Below are 17577 nucleotides of genomic sequence, written 5' to 3' on the forward strand. Positions count from 1 at the left end.
TTCACCCACCCACCTGGCTCCTCAGCAACCTGACTGGCAAAGAGCTTGGTAGCCAGGGTTTCCAGCTCCTTGTCAGTGCACTTGGAGAATTGCTGCAGCGCCAGGACTCTTAGGGTCATGACTCCATGGAAACCAGGCTCCCAGATTGCCTGGCTCCCCAGTACCTTCTGAGCAGCCCACAAGCCAGGGGAGCATATTTCATGTCAGAAATACTAAAATGTTTCCATTGCAGGAATATTTTGGTGTTTTCAAAATGAAAAATTGTGCAATTTTATGTCTATGAATTTTGCCAAACTTTTGCCTTTTTGTACCAATTCAGGATGAGAAAATTTCCCCAAACCTTGAAATTTTTCACAAAAGTGAAATTCACTTTCCTATCCATCTTTAGTTACAGTTAATTTAATGTTATAGTTCCTGGTATATAATAAACAAGGCTGTAAATGCTAGAGCAGGGAACACAGCTTGCCTCTAGAGAAGTCTGCTTGATTACAGAGTTAAATATATTAGAATGTTTATAACATTCCAATGAGAATGGTCTATAAAAAGATTAAATTAAGATTATACAACAATGGTATAATAGCATATGTTATAATATGGATATTCTACAAGGCTTGGGTTGCATTCACTTTTTTTCCTTTTTAACTTGCTAATTATATACGAACGCATCCCTCTCCTTCTGAGAACTGGCACACCCCTGGAGAGTAAGAAGACCTCAAGATCTCACCAATAGCAGAAATCAAACAAAGTAGGGGAATGGACAGAATCATAGATTTTAAGGAAAGAAGGATCCATGCCTGACTCCCAACTATTGCTCCCACTATTTGGGGGATTTCATGTCACTAGGGTGAAATGTCACACAAGGAGCTCCACAAACCTGGCAGCTACCAGGACATGGAGGATGACTGATGAGGCAAAGCAAAGGGGAGGACTGGTTTTCAAGGAGAGATTTGCTGGAGCAGAGAAGGCTCTTGGTGAATGAAGACAGGGAGAGGGGTCCCTCCAGGTACAGAGACAGCGGAGTACATGACTTGATACTGAGTGATGGAAGGAGAAAAGAAGGGAGAGGAGAAAGAAGCACACAGATTGGGAGCATCTAATGCTGTCTCCTAAGGGTGATGTATATGTGACACCTGTAGGTGTGAAGGTTCCTAGCATAGGGTGTCTGATCAACAGGCTAAACATAGACAATAGCACAACTTCTCTTGCCCTAGGCACCATCAACCCAGCTCAATCCATGACCTGCAATGTGTCGGATAGCTTCAGTAAATAAGTTAATTAAACAAATATGTAGGAGCATGGAGGTGAGCTGGAGAAATAAGAAGAATCTTTATTAAGTGAAAGTTTAATTCCACTGAGCTAAATTGAAATTACATAAATGAGCAGGGGAGGGAGAACTCTAGTTCAGTCCGATGCCACAGAAACTCCCCACATGAAAGCAGGCTGTCCAATCATAAGCATTACATCACCACAATTTACTCTGATTGGTTGATCAGACCTCAAGAGTGGAAACGGTTACTAGTCCCTTGTAAATAAAGGAGCATTTATGGCTGTCAAAAGTAGTTTCTCTTGTTGTCAACTGCACCACAAATGAACTGAAAACATACCCAACTTATGTCAGGAACAGATTCACACCTGAGACAGTCTGAGAACATTGCTGGCGTATTGTACATGCCTATGTTATTTTTTTGGTATTGCACTTAATTTTGTTACATCACAGTTACTTAAAAAGCCAGATTATTTAACTTTCTGTTTCGAGACAGTGAGTTCATTTCTGTCACTGTACTAATGAGTCTGGGATCATAGACAATCAAATTCGCTACTGGTGTAGAACACGGAGATGACTTTTCATGGTTTTTATCGAGGCAAAACACAGAGCTGGTATGGTTTTGGTGCATTTATAACTGCACTTGGTAGCGGAGCTATATCAATGTCCTTAAGGTCAATGGGAGATTTCAAGGTAAAATTCTGCAAAATCGTTGTCAGTAGCAAAAATAGCTCCATCCGAGCCAGAGCCTCTCCCACGCAAATCCGTTTCCCTGCAATAAAAAAAGAATATCAAGGAGATGCAGGAGATCTTTCTTTTCAAAATATGTTAAATACTGTTACAATGTAAGTAAACCTCCAGATTAAAATTAGATGCACAGAGTCATTCAGGGTCACCACATGGAGGATAATGGCCATCTCTCAGAGTTCAGGAAGGTATAAAAGCATTTCATAGAATCATAGAACTGGAAGGGACCTTGAGAGGTCATCTAGTCCAGTCCCCTGCATTCAAGGCAGGATTAAGTTTTATATTATTTGGGGGTTTAAGAAGCCACTCACAGATCATTTTAAAGGCTGCATTCCATAGAGTAAGTAGCTTTTTAAATACCAATATGTGGAGACGGGTGGGCAGATGTGGGGTTTGATAATAGTTAATGCAGGTCTCAAGCCAGTTAATATGTTTAAGGGAGGAATGACACAATGGTTCTTGAGTGGAAGGCAGAATTAACAGATAGCGAGATGTAGGCATGCTGAGTAGCAGAATGGAGGAGAACAGCATACAGGGTTTATTAACAGAGTGTAGGGATCTTCAATGATTGGAGTAAAGTTGAGAAGCTAAGCAACCCATACTGATCTCTCTCCAGGTGACTATACAGATGGCTTCTGCCCTGTTGCATGTTACTCCCTTCAATTTTACTTTTGCACGCACATTCAATCACAATTCGTCCACGGTGGGCTGACACAGACAGACAAAGGAAGATGTGAAGTTGCTCGGCAGAGTTGAGAGTAGTGCATGTTCAATTAGTTAAAAAAGATACTGGAGACCGACAGATGCTTCACTGTTGTGAGAGGCTCTGCTTCAGGGATGGCCCGAAAAGGCTCTGCAAACTACAATTTGAGAACTCTTTGTATACTCAAGATAAAGCTAAGAGAGAAAGGTCTGGGACCTGAAACAAACATGGCTTTTTTACCTGCAGAAAAAGGAATGAAGAAGTCACTCTTCCTAAAGGCACCATTTTCATCCAAGAAATGTCCTGGGTTAAATTGCTCTGGTTTTGGAAATTCTCTGCTGTCATCTAGGACCGATTGCAGAACAGGGAATATAGTGGTGCCCTGATTTAGTAAACACAGATAAAGAACGTTTAAATGGATACTGTTGAAACTGAAAAGTCTCCAGAATTCACTGAGCTGGTTAGTGGGACACATTTTTCTTTCCTTCATTTCCTTGCATCTCCTCGAAATTCATGCCTTCAACCAGATCTAGAAATACTCAGATTCCATGAGAAAAGGTAACCCCACCAAACTGCAGCCCACCTGGAACAACTAGATCCTGGAATTTCATAAGAAAGGCTTCTCCCATTAGATTACGACCCTGGTTTCTACATCAAAGAGGTTTGGAAAAGTCTGGCTAAGATCCAGAAGTGTTAGGTGTTAGTCTTAGATGCTATTTGGAAGCATTTGAGTTTCCCTTGTCTTTATAGTTTAGTCATCACACCAATAGTTTCCTCATAACTAACTAATTAACAGCATGGTTATGCTAAAAATCCCTATACAACTCAAAGTGAAATTCAGTTAGCAACCTAGGATGTGGTCACTGTGGGTTGTGGTGTATATTAACACCTCAGCACATCTAAAGATTGGTGGAGATGGAGCCATCTCAGAAATTGATCTCCCAAAAGAGGCTCCCAAAAAGAGGGAAACTAATGCACACTTAGAGGCAAACATTTCTATTGTGATTAATTCAAAACTGAAAAAAGGAAGAGGTAGAAGAACTGGATTTTTCAGAGAAACATTGAGAACTAACCTTTGGGATAACATATTGTCTGAAATGAGTGTCTCTGGTCACTGCATGTGGGAGATTCAATGGGACAAGGTTAATGAATCTCTGGATCTCGTGTATCACAGCATCTGTGTAGGGCATCTGGTTTCGGTCTGCCATGCAGGGGCTTCGGCTTCGGCCAATCACACGGTCAATCTCTTCATGAACTTTCTCTGTCATCAAATGAACAAGGTTAACAATAAAGCTGAAGAACAGGATTCCCATAATTTTGCCGCATGCTGTCACATAGTAAGAAATACACACGTCTCAGCAGATGCACGTTGGAAATATAACAAGTTATAACAGGGTTCAGCAACCTCTGGCACGCGACTCGCTTGGCAGGCCAGGCCAGTTTGTTTACCTGCCACGTAGGCAGGTTTGGCCGACCGCAGATCCCACTGACCGTGGTTCACTGCTCCAGGCCAATGGGGGCAGCGGGAAGCCATGGCCAGCACATCCCTCAGCCCACGGTGCTTCCCACCACCCTCATTGGCGTGGGACAGCGAATCGCAGCCAGTGGCAGCCGTGATCGGCCAAACCTGCCAATGCGGCAGGTAAACAAACTGGCCCAGCCCGCCAAGGTGCTTACCCTGGCAAGCCGCGTGCCAGAGCTTGCCGACCTCTGAGTTAAATAACAGTTAGTTTTGGGTTACAGAAACTACTGTACATGGTATCTAGGACAAAATGCCTATAATGTAATTATTAGGGCAGTGATATGGCTCATGCCTGGTTATGTTATAAAAGAGAGCACAATGTGATGTTATCAGCAGAGCATATAACTAACTGCTGTGCAAGAGACTGAGGCCTAAAATTTCCCCCCACCAAAGTCAATCATACCCGTCAGCATGGAGGAAGCCGATGAGGTGGAAATTAGCGCTGTATATTAGCTGGGTTTTGATAAATCTCTAGCACTGACAGAGTTTTGATTTAAGCCCTTACTCAATCCTGACACCTACAAGATTATTAAATCCTAAAATGAAATGTCTTTGCTTTTATTTGAGTGGAGGGTGCCCGTCTGAAAGCCCTGGAATCCAAAGGTACCTGTTACCCACAGACCAGGCACCATCTGACCAATGGCAGTGCAGGCTTCCCACACACAAACACACACACTTTCTCCTGGCCCAGGAGCCTTAACATGAACCATGAGGTGAGACAGGAATCCAGACACAATGGTCTACTCAGTCTGAAGGCCCCATGCTGAGACCGCCCATAAGGAGGCCGAGTAATGGCAGTTGTGATGGTGCTTTTCGAATGCAGACACCTGTCTACACAAACTGAACTAAAACATCCATCCTCAAACACCTCTCACATATATCAGCCTGCACACAGTGGTGACACAGCTCACTTCCAGCCCAAGCCAGATTTGATCTGGTGACTTAAGGGACTGGGGTCTGTATCCATTAGAGATCCCTTGAGCCATGTAATCCCCTCAGCTTCCCAAGACTTAAAATTGTGTGTGTGTGTCTGTATGGTACCTTCTATATCTGGGTATTTCAGAAGAATCAGGAGTCCATGTCTCAGGGTGGTGCTGGTTGTCCCCGTTCCAGCAAGGAATAAGTCTACTGTGCTTCTCACCAAGTTTTCAGTGTTAAATTCCGACTGGTCATTCTGTTGCTCCTGTAGAAAGACTTCTTACAGTTGTTTGATCATTGACTGTAAGAGTGTGGGATTGATTCATACAGGCCCAAACCCTGTCATATTCTACCTGCTCTGTGACCCACTCAGCATCTTTATAAAAATCCTTACAAAAAATGGGCCACAGCCTTGGAGATTGCAGTAGCACTGCAGAGTACTTTAGGCTATTCCTGTGGAAACCTGTGGTCTTTTGTAAAGAGGAGAACTGGAGCATTACAGTAACCAAGTTAGTTTTCATCTGTATTTCTAACTGTTAACATTGAACTTGTTGTTGATTCCTTTGCTTTCCTATTTTGTTTGTCTGGGCAGCACTAATTGCCTTGATAACCCTGAATTAGAAACGAAACCAAATGTTTCTAACCAATTTTTAATCTTGGAGCCAGATGGATTGAGTCTGATGCTCCAACGGAAGCGAAAATCCACTGAAAACACAAATGCCTGGCTACCTCTTGAACAAGGAGTGCACTGACAGAACTCGTAATAGGCTGCCGTTGCAAAATATTACATGAGATTAGCAGGAGGGGTTTCCAAAAAAGCAGGTAGTAGGTTAAGTCTGAAGGTGTGGGCATAGGCAGCCATTTGAAACTGCTTTCTCCTGCTAATTCCACAGACGCTAACACAGAGCAGTAAAAGTGCCTCTCTCCACTCACTTGATAAAAACTCTTTCAATGACTAAATTACAAACAGAGAAAAATCTACCTGTTTCCATGTGCTTTTGAGACCTAGTTTGGGTGCTCCGTCCTTTTAAAACGTCTACACTGCAATAAAAAATCCACGGCTGGCCTGGATCAACTGACTTGGGCTCGTGAGAATCAGGTTGAGGGGCTATAATATTGCAATGTAGACAAATGGGCTCAGGCTGGAGCCCAGGCTCTGAAGTCCAGAAAGAGGGAAGAGGCCCAGAACCTGGGCTGCAGCCCAAGCACCAATGTTTACACTACAATTTTATAACCCTGCGGACTGAGCCCTTCAAGCCCAAGTCAGCTGACTCGGGCCAGCCATGGCTGTGCTGTGGGTCTTTCATTGCAGTGTGCACATACCCTTAGAGACAAAACCTGTTTGTCTTACTCACTGGTGTAGTCCCACTGGCATCACCGGCACTATTCACACAAATGAGGTGAGCAGGGCATGGCTTTAGAATGTAAGTTCCAGGGGCAGAGACCAGATCCGCCTTTGGGTCTTGTACAGAGTGATAAATACCCATGATAGGTATAACCCACTCCACAGCAAAGGGGAAGGGCTGCTGCCCTCACTTACCTGTTCCATTTTGATGAGGAAAGCATCGATGAAGTCTCGAGGGCAGCTAAGATCCAGAGACTCTTTGTGCATCTTCACTCTCTCCAGAACAAAGATTCTAAACTCCTCTGAATTTTTAAGTAACTCCTGGTGAGGCCCAGGTATATAATCCATGAGAGTTGGGAAAAAATTGTACAGCTAGAATGATAGAAGGAAAAGTACATCTTGGTTTACCTCGACACAACAAATCATCAGTTGACTCAATTGGCCCAATTGACTCAGTTATAGCAGCACAATACAATATTTCTGTGGCACGTTCCTGTGCAAATGGATTCTAAAGAACTTCCCCAGCTTCACTAACTCATTCTACTCAATACACACCTATTCCTCACATAAACTGCAGTGACACTCAGTTCTATTCGCTACAATAATCTCCATTATTTCCAGCATAAAACCATCCCCAATATTCACATGCTGTTTTTGAAAATCACACTCAAGTTCCCAAACCTAACTCGGAATACAGATTTTCGTAGGCAGTAATAAAACATTATAGACTATACAAGTAAAAGATATCTTAGTCTTCCTCCAGTTGGAGTGAAGGGGCCAAATTCTCTGCTGCTGTAACTCCATTGATTTCCACTGAGTTTGACTGTTGTGCATTTGGTGAGGTTTTCAGCAATGGGATATGTGAGTGGCTGTGTACCAGAAATGAAAAGGAGTTTGCTTTGCAGGTGAAGAATGCAACCATATTCAGGTATATCATTGTGAATATACTGTGAACTGCAACAGTTTGGACGCTAATGTTTTAATTCTGAGCAAATGAAGTGTTTTGTGTGGCTATTTAAATTATCCTCAGAAACAAGCTTGAGGCTGGAATTGGTAACAGCTGCAGCCTAATGAGGAGAATAGGAACATTATGAGAATCTGAAATAACAATTGTTAAAGGATAATGAACGATGAAAGAAAGAAATCTCTGTCCTTTCCTACTTTATAAAGGAGAAGAGTGGGAAAACCCACTGAACACACCTGTGCCAGGAGAGAGCGAAGGAGTTCATTGTTTTCCTCTGTGAGATGAATTAATGTCAGAAACTTCTGATCTTCATAGTCAAACCGGTCCCCAAAGACAATGGAACAGATGACGTTGGAGACAGCATGGGTGAGAGGGAGGGTGGGGTCAAAGGGTCGCTCTGCAATAAAACCAAACCAGTGTCCAGTTTTTAATTCAGTATTTTCACCTACAGCATCACATCCATTGATGTTACTGGGACGTTCTGGATGTCCTGGCCCCAGACCAAGAGAGCAGTCCCTAATATTCACTGGGGAGGGTAAGTTATGGTCTCACAGTTCCAGAGTAAACTGGGTTTAGATTCTTTTCAGTCCCTCTCAAGAGTCCCCCTCAGATGACAGGCCTGAGTTTCTGCCCCTCTCTGAATGGGAGAATCCTCTAAGTCCAACCACCCTTAGATTGGCTAGCTGGGCAGCAGACTCACTACATCCCAACGATGGTAGCATGACAGGTTGCTCTGTGCTGGACACCCGTGAGCCCTTTCTCTCCAGGGACTATGACCAGCAGGGGATCAAAGTGACTCAAAAACAATTTCTCCAAAACTAAGTGTTATTTATCCTCCCAAAGGTATGCAGCACACAGAGCAAAAACTAGAAACAATAAAGGCTTCTACACACATTCCTTTTACCTAAACAATCTTTCCTTGCAAGCTTTGATAAGTTCCATTCAGCCCAGTTACCTTCAACTCACTCAACCCCCTTCCTGCTTGGTGAAAATCCATAAGGTTTTAGTTTCCCTGTTGGATGCTAGTTTCTGTCTAGGAAGAGAATACTTTCCAAATAGCTGAAGCTACGCTGGGGGTGTTCTCAAATTAACAGCTTCTCCATTATTATCCTTGGCATTCTCTCTGACCGTACTTATCCTTGCCATTATTTCATTTCCTCTTAGTGTCCCCCTTTCATCCTCCTTTTATGTAATTCAGTACAGCCAGGCAGGATAAAATCACACAGCTAAACTGAGGTGCACATGAAAAATAACACCGATATTTCCCTCATTCTCCACATAGGGCTTCCCCAATGCTATTTCTGTAAATTTATATTAAATAATTATCCCCATTTTGCTAGGAATCAGTTTTCACACTGTCTCCTTTGCGGCTGTCTGCCGGACACACTCTGGTCTGAATAGGGATCATCGGTCCCTCTATGTGTCCCTCTCTGAGTGACACCTGCCTGTCTGCGATGGGCTCCTTACACAGGCCTGACAGACAGTATTCCTTTCAAAAGAGGATCTTGCATTCAGAGGATTCTACCTTAGCCATTGCTTGTAGCATCATCACAAACTCCTACAATGCAGCGGGACGTATACAATATTCAAAGTAATTGTCTACAAGACTTCACCCCTCTGACTTGAGACCACATTGCACAGGGAGAACATCCAGAAGCGGCATTTTCTCCATGCAGTGTGTTCTCACCTCATGTCCCTCACCAGGGAAGAAAGTAACTTAAAGGACTTACCGTACGCCGGACCCTGAGCTGTGGGAGCGGGACCAGAAGAGACGTGGCCTCAACAGGAAGAGGCAGGCTTTTAAATACCTGGGCCCTTTAAATCAAGATTTAAGTGGCCTAGGGCTCCAGCTGCAGTAGCAGCGGCTGGAAGCCTCACGCCCGTTAAATCACCACCGGAGCTACCAGCTGCAGAGGTGGCTGGAAGCCCCGGGGCTCAGAGGCGATTTAAAGGGCCAGGGGCTCCGGCTGCTGCTACCACAGTGGCTTACTTTCACCTCTGTCCCTCACCCACGCAGATTCCTTTTGAGTTATTATCTACAGGAGCAGCTGCCCTTGGCTCAGGATACACAAGTGGCAACAGCAGTAAAGCGGCTCTCTCTTATGTCTGTATCATGAGTGGGGAAGGTTCTCCATGCATTCTTCTCTCACACACACAATTCACCCAGATGGAGAGTCAACTTCATTTTAGCCCTTAATGTTGCACTGTATATTGCAAGAAGCGGGATGGTCTTGTGGTTAAGGCAGTGGCCTGGTATCTCAGGAAATCTGGAGACAATTCCCAGCTGTGCCACAAACTTCCAGGTGTGACCTCGAGCAAATCACTTAATCTCTCTCTGTCTCAGTTCCATATCTCTAAAAGAGAGAAAATAATTCTTCCTTTCTCCACTTTTTCTTCTTCATGTGTATTTAATATGTATGTTGCTTGAGGCAGGGACTGTCTCCAACTGTCTGTTAACACAACCTACTGGCAAAGGAGCCCCAGTCTTGGCTGGGTCCTCTAGAAACTAATAGAACATAAATAAATAATAAAATAAATAAATAATATTCATCACTTAGAAAGCACTGCAAATGTACACAGTGATATATTTCGGAGGCCATCCTCATACAGTGTAGGTGCCAGACTTGTATCAGACATCTAGCAGAGAAGAAAATCAGAATAAGGAAGCTGTAGGCCTGGTGTCTTATTAGCCCAACACACTGAAGATAAACGAATCCACTCTAATATGGTTCACTGTGTTAGCTTCTGCCTACTCTGGACAAACATTTTCCATTTGCCCATTGGCCACAGATCAGAGGGTAGAAAACATGGGAAATAACAGCCAGGAAAGGTCATCTCAGGAACTTTTCTCACATATTTTTCCTTTACATTAACACAGACTGTTATACATGCAGGTAATGGCTTGAGCAGGGGTGGCCAACCTGTGGCTCCGGAGCCACATGCAGCTCTTCAGAAATTAATATGTGGCTCCTTGCATAGGCGCTGGCTCCAGGGCTGGAGCTACAGGCGCCAACTTTCCAATATGCCAGGGGGTGCTCACTGCTCAAACCCCTGCTCTTCCCCCACACCACACCTTCCCCCAAAGGCCCCTGCCCCTTCCCCCAAGCCTGCCATGCCCTTGTTCTTCCCCCTCCCCAACAGAGCCTCCTGAGCATGCAAAACATCTGATTGCAGGAGGTGCTGATTGGCTGGGCTGCTGGCAGGTGCAAGGCGCTGGGGGGTTGGAGCTGATGGGAGGCTGCTGATGTACTACTATGGCTCTTTGGCAATGTACATTGGTAAATTCTGGTTCCTTCTCTGGTTCCTTCTCAGGTTGGCCACCCCTGGGCTTGAATTATAAGGTGTTTGAACCAAAGTAATATCACAAAATAAAGGGAGACAAGAGTCTTTAGCTGACTCAGTTTCCAAATTACATGCAGCAATTCCCCACCGTGTGTGTTTCTGAGCCTTTCCACCAGAAAACGGGCTTCCTCTTGGATCCGTTCCTCAACACTTTTCTTGCCCATCCCAAAGTTTCTCAAGTTGGTGAGGGCAAATCGGCGAAGCTGTTTCCACCGCTCCCCATTGCTGAATACAATGCCTGGAAAAGGGAGGACAGGAATGAAGGGTGGGGACAGATTAAATCTGCTAAATTTCTAACCTAAGGAAATATTGGTCATTGAAAGTTTCAACGTGAACACAAACATTATTGTATGTGTGTTCTACTGGAGACACTACATTACTGATATGTGTATGTAACTCAAAATCCCACACATTAATCTCATTCCTGTTAATAGCAATTATGAACAAGAAAAATAATTTCATTGGAGGCCATGACCAATGGCTGTATTTTGTTCTCCAACACAGTGTAAACTGTCACAGTAATTAGAGCAAAGTACATATACTGGTACCATGTAAAAATAAGAAATACACTGGGACATAAATAGGTGGGTAAAGTTAGTATCCTCCAAAGAACAGAGCTAAGTGAAACACGAGCTGTTTTCTCAGTCATGTTCTCCACATACAGAGAACATCAGCGCTACATGCCGAAGTTGTTAGAAATGTACCTGTTCCTTTGGCAAGCTTGTCAGCCAGTGCCAGTTTTCCTCTTCCACTGAACTCGTCCCCTTGATCAATCAGAGCTTCCTTCACAGCCTCCTGTCCATACAGCACCACAACTCGCAGTGAGCCCAGGTATATTGTGAAAATCGGGCCATACTTCACACTGAGCTGTAAAAGATTAACACAAAGGACCAATACATTTTTACTAAATCCACTTAAGAATAAGAATGAGTATGGATCTAATTACAAACTGATGAGAGAACTCTCCTGCCAGTAAGGATTACACCCAAAAAGGAATATAGGCATCTAAATGCAAAATGTAGATCCTGAAAACCCCCAGCTAACCCTCTAGGCACCTTAACTCCCTCAGTGTCTAAGTTTCCACCCCTGAATTCCCTGAGGCACTTATAACATCTGTTGCTGGGCATGCACATGGCTACCTCAGTCCTTAGGGCCAGTGCCTAACACATGCCCGAACCCTGGCTGGATCCTCAAATGCAGTGTTCCCTCCCTAGCTCATCTGGTCTGAAATCACACCTAATAGATTAGACCCCATACACTAGGTGCCAGAAGAGGAGAAGGAGGAGGTCCCTCCCCAACCCCCCCGCATCACTGTTAGTTTAGTGGGAATGGTAGTCACCTGGGATGTGGGAGAGCTGGGTTTAATTCCCCTCGATACCTGATGTGAAGAAGGGATTTGAAACCAGGTCTCCCTTCTCTCTGGAGTGTGCCCAGGCCTAAACCACCACACTATGGGTCATTCTGGAAAAGGACTTCCCTGTTGAAGCCGTTCCATTGCGTATCAATAAGTGAATTGTAATTGGAAAAGGAACATGGGTCTCCCACATCCGGGGCGAGCAGCCTAGGCCTAACCACTAGGATACAGAGTCAGTCTCACTGTCTCTCTGGAGCAGCTGCCAAGGAAAGGTAAGTCCACCAGAACACTGGGCCTGAGTCCTCCCATCAGGCAATTTCACCCCTGGGTGTGTGTGGGGAGGAGTGCCCTTCTTCTATCACTGTCCTTTCTGGATCTCCACCTGGGAGGATATGTCAACTTTACAGAGTAGAGCAACAACCTAAGCCTTACCCTTGTCCTGTGAAGAAGGCAAGTATCATTAGATTAATTTTACAAGTGGGAAATACACAAAGAACTTCAATCGTTTCCCCAGGCACATACATGGCATCAGTTGCAGACCTGGGACCAGAACCCAAGGCTGCTGTCTGCCATTTCCCTGCTCAACCCACCAGCCACACTCCTCACTGCAGGATAACCTGTACAGGCTGCAGCACAACTGAGAGGCCGTATTCTGGTTTACCTGTGAATAAGACACATTATCATAAAAATAACATATTGCCAGAAACAGGTTGTATCTAGCATTCAAGACTATATATTTCTGGGGAAAAAATATTCAGCCTTAAACATGAGGAGTTGAGTCACTGCACAAACCCCAGAAATTTCAGAGTTCTCTTTCCCCAGGCTCTGCTTAATGTCCAACTGAGCCGAAGCCCTGCATAAGGAGAAATCCTGCTTACCTCATGTATAGATTGGGGCAAGTTCCTTTTATTCAGCTGTAGCGTGTTCCCTATGATGGGAAAAGCAACAGGGCCAGGTGGCAGCTTTCCACTTCCAGACATCTTTCTCCATGCTGAAAGGAAAAGAAGGCAAGAGACACAAATCACGAAGAAAACAGTTGTTGCTCCCAGAGGTTCCATTGCAAAATTATTCTGGGTTCTAACAGGGGGTTACCTTGTCTTTCAGAACCCACCTTTTATATATTGTGTGGTGCAAAAGTAAAATGGCAAGTGAAAGCAATTAGCCAATTGCAGCTCTCAATTCTTCTGGGTCAACAAGATTATCTAGGACTAACAAAGGTTACTGAATATTAACTAACTAGGAATGAACTCCTTTGAACCTTTGTTTGCCTCTTGTGTACTCAGTGTCAGAGCACAAAAATTAATCAGCACATGAAGGCTCTCCAAACTGCCTGAGTCAGGTGCTAAGTGTGCCTACAACTGGCAGAGGAAAGGGCAGAAGGGTCCTCACCAGGGCATCACCAGGGTCTTTTTCTGGGGGGAGTGCCAGGAGCAGCCCCACAGAACCCCTTGTAGGGGCATCTAAAAATTGCTTCTGAGAGTCAGACATCTGTGGCAGAGACCATCTACCAAAAAAAGTTATCTAGGGCCTCTTTACTGATTTCTTCTTCAGTTAAATATAGTTTAGATAAAACTGTAGAAATTGTTCATTAATATCTGACTGTGTTGAATATAAATTGTTGCTACTATCGTGAACAGCAGCAATCTTATTTCTGAAAGCCTTTTGCTTAAGTCTGTATGCCAACAGCTTGCCAGCCCTCTTGACAAATTCCCAGTAGTTTTGCTTCAAAGAGAATAAAGCAAAACTCAGCCTTTGGCACAGAAGTTTGCTGATTTCATAGCTTAGATTGATGGGGGTTCTGAGTTTCTCTGGGGAAGGGGTAGAAACATAATCTACATCCAAGGACTTAGTCTTCTTCACAAGGCTATCAAGTCTATATTCTCTCCATTTCTTTTTAAATGTGGCGTAAGAGATGAGGCAGCCTCTGATGAAAGCTTTAAAGGTTTCCCAAAGTGCAGCAGCTGATGATGGTATTTGTTTTTAGAAAAAGGTCTAACTCCTGCTTGATAGAGTTAACAAAAGTTGTATCAAACAGCAGAGAGGTATTTTAACTCCACATTTTAGTTGCGGATACATCTCCTGGGGGCCTAAAAGACATACGTTTAGGAGCATGGTCAGATACAATAGTATCAATGTCACAATTAGTCACTGAATCGATCAAGTCTTGTGACACAAAGAAATAGTCCAATCCTGAGTATTTTAAATGAGCCGCAGGGGAAAAAAAATACTATAGCCTCTTTGCCATAGGATTACCCACTCTCCACATATCTTGTGAAGCTAAATCAACCATGCATGCATGAAGTACCTAACGAGTATTCCTTTTTACCACTGAATGCATTTTTTTTCTTTTAACAGGGTTATGAAAACCTTTTATATTATAGGAGACTTATTTAGTTATCACAGTCAATGTTGTTAAAATATACCAGAGAAAATATAAAGCCATCTTGTGAAAAAATAAAAAATTGCAAGTTTTCTAGGGCAGCAGACAGTTCTTATGTATCTGAACAGAAAAGTTAAATTATCCAGGGACAGGGTGTCACTTCCTAGTACATATTCTAAAAGGGTGAGAAGGAAATTCCAAGCAATCACAGCGTACTGGGAGCGGGGCAAAAAAAGGAATTAAATAAATTGGAAAACAAAACAGAAAAGAAAGAGAATGGAGAGAGACCTACACATTAGTACCATGCAATCAAAAAGAAGAATCTATTTAGACAGGCTAAAAACACACACTTCACACCCAGAGGAGGCGCAACCAGATCAGACGAAACTTGGAGATCCTCACAGCCAAATGTTACAACTACAGCATAGTAATCACCTACGATGAATAGAACCTTGATACATTACTCCATATGGAAGCACCATCTAAGAGGCAGGATGGGGGGTTCTCTAGTCAGGGACAATATTTCTTGAGGCTGGGTGATGTGGTTTAGGAGATAAAGTTTGGGGATTCCCTGTGGGCTGCTTTGGAGCTGAAGCAACCTGCATCCACCCTGCTCACGGTGCCCTCTGGTGTCCAGTTTTCTCTTCTCGGAATACCCATCAGTTTGCTGATATCATCCATCACTGAAATGTGGCTGATTGTGGGCAGTGATCTAAACATAGGCTCACAGCGCCATCTAGAGTTCCCTCTCTTACCACCTCCCTACTTCATGTCGTCTCTGGACACAAAGCCCACAATTACAACAGCTTTTTTGCCTCTGCATCCATACTGCAGACTCAGGTCCATTTTGCTATTTCCATCTTTTTTAGTATAATAGAATCATAAGACCAGACGGGACCTTGAGTGGAAGGGATAGCTCAGTGGTTTGAGTATTGGCCTGCCAAACCCAGGGTTATGAGTTCAATCCTTGATGGGGCCATTTAGAGATTTGAGGCAAAAGTCTGTTTGGGGGTTAGAGTAGATAATCTCCTGAGGTCCCTTCCAACCCCAATATTCTATGAGGTTATCTAGTCCAGTCCCCAGCACTCATGATAGGACTAAGCATTATCTAGACCATCTGACAGGTGTTTGTCTAATCTGCTCTTAAAAATCTCCAGTGATGGGGATTCCACAACCTCCCTAGGAAATTTATTCCAGTGCTTAACTACCCTGACAGGAAGATTTTCCTAATGTCCACTCTAAACCTCCCTTGCTGCAATTTAAGCCCATTGCTTTTTGTCCTATCCTCAGATATTAAGAAAAACATTTTTTCTCCCTCCTTGAAACAACCTTTTATGTACATGAAAACCTCTTATGTCCCCCATCAGTCTTCTCTTTTCCAGACTAAATAAACCCATTTTTTTCAATCTTCTCTCATAGGTCATGTTTTCTAGACCTTTAATCAGTTATGTCACTCTTCTCTGGATTCTCTCCAATTTGTCCACATCCTTCCTGAAACGTGGCACTCAGAACTGGACACAGTATTCCAGATGAGCCCTAATCAGCGCAGAGTAGAGCAGAAGAATTACTTCTTGTGTTTTGCTTGCAACACTCCTGCTAATACATCCCAGAATGATGTTTGCTTTTTTTGTAACAGCATTATACTGTTGCCTCATATTTAGCTTGTGGTCCACTATGATCCCCAGATCCCTTTCCATGGTACTTCTTCCTAGGCAGTCATTTCCCATTTCATTTGTGTGCAACTGATTGTTCCTTCCTAAGGGGAATACTTTGCATTTGTCCTTATTGAATTTCATCTTATTTACTTCAGATCATTTCTCCAATTTGTCCAGATCATTTTGAATTTTAATCCTATCCTCCAAAGCACTTGCAACCCCTCTCAGCTTGGTATTGTCTGCAAACTTTATAAGTGTACTCTCTAAGCCAGTGGTGGGCCACATGCATCCTATCAGGGTAATCCCGGTGGCTCGGCGCTTCCTGCAGATCCCAGTGGCCGGAAATGGTGAACTGCAGCCATTAGGAGCTGCGGGGCAGCTCAGCGTCAGCAAAATGTCTTGTGGCCCACAATCAGATTACCCTGATGGGATGCATGCGGCCCATGGGCTGCAGGTTGCCCACCACTGCTCTATGCCATTATCTAAATCATTGATGAAGATATTGAACAGAACCAGACCCAGAACTGATCCCTGTGGGACCCCACTCGTTATGTCCTTACTGCATGACTGTGAACCACTGATAACTACTCTCTGGGAATGGTTTTCCAACAAGTTTTACACCTACCTTATAGTAGTTGCATCTAGGTTGCATTTCCCTAGTTTGTTTATGAGGAGGTCATGCAGGACAGTATCAAAAGCTTTACTAAAGTCAAGATATACCACATCTACTGCTATCCCCATCCACAAGGCTTGTTCCTCACTGAGTATCTCCAACCACTACCTGTATTTTGGAGTCTTTCCTCCCAGGTGTGTTAGTCTGTAACTGTGCTCAAATGAAAAGGGAACTGGCCACTAAGGGGTAGAGCTCAGAATAGAACCCCCATTTCTGGTGTGGCCCCTCCCCCGAGATATGGCTTAACCTTCCTCCCTCCCTTTTCACTCCCTCCTGCTTGCTTTCACCAATATCTGATGTGGCTTCTCCCCTCTCCTGACGTGGGTTAGCTGCTGGGTTCTTTGCTGCTGCCACTGCCTGTTGCCTCCTCTCAAGTGACTTTGCACTGTTCCAGGGTGGTGTCCCTTGACAAGCTCAGCGACCACGCTAACAGCTGGCAAGACATGTAACGGCCGGTACACGAGGGACAATAAGGTAAATAGCACAAACCCCAGTGATGGGATGACACACCAGGAACAGCAACGAACGGAGGAGGGTATTACTGGGAACAGGAAAACAGGATCTGGGCAAGGCCGAGGTTCAGGTTAACTGAAAAGTAATAAACATTTATAAATAGGCCCCACCCCTCACACTCACAGACTCCTCCAATCCCACCTCTCTCCCTGGCACTTTCCCCAGGCAGGGAGCACGGCTGGGGTGGCATGTCCTGA

General features: G+C 44.1%; 1 protein-coding gene across 1 annotated transcript; it reads right to left on the reverse strand.

Moving 5' to 3' along the window:
- Positions 1 to 1854: 1854 nt before the first annotated feature.
- LOC127054193 (cytochrome P450 2H2-like) lies at positions 1855 to 14856 on the reverse strand. The gene is made up of 10 exons (XM_050960203.1): positions 14832 to 14856; positions 13038 to 13150; positions 11510 to 11672; positions 10894 to 11043; positions 7700 to 7860; positions 6695 to 6871; positions 5278 to 5419; positions 3788 to 3975; positions 2955 to 3096; positions 1855 to 2036 (listed from the first exon to the last, which is right to left on the reverse strand). The coding sequence occupies exons 1-10, from the start codon at positions 14842 to 14844 to the stop codon at positions 1855 to 1857; spliced, it is 1431 nt and encodes a 476-aa protein (XP_050816160.1). The 5' UTR covers positions 14845 to 14856.
- Between the last annotated feature and the right edge of the window lie 2721 nt (positions 14857 to 17577).

Source organism: Gopherus flavomarginatus, chromosome 6 (genome assembly GCF_025201925.1).
Source record: "Gopherus flavomarginatus isolate rGopFla2 chromosome 6, rGopFla2.mat.asm, whole genome shotgun sequence".
Taxonomy (NCBI): domain Eukaryota; kingdom Metazoa; phylum Chordata; order Testudines; family Testudinidae; genus Gopherus; species Gopherus flavomarginatus.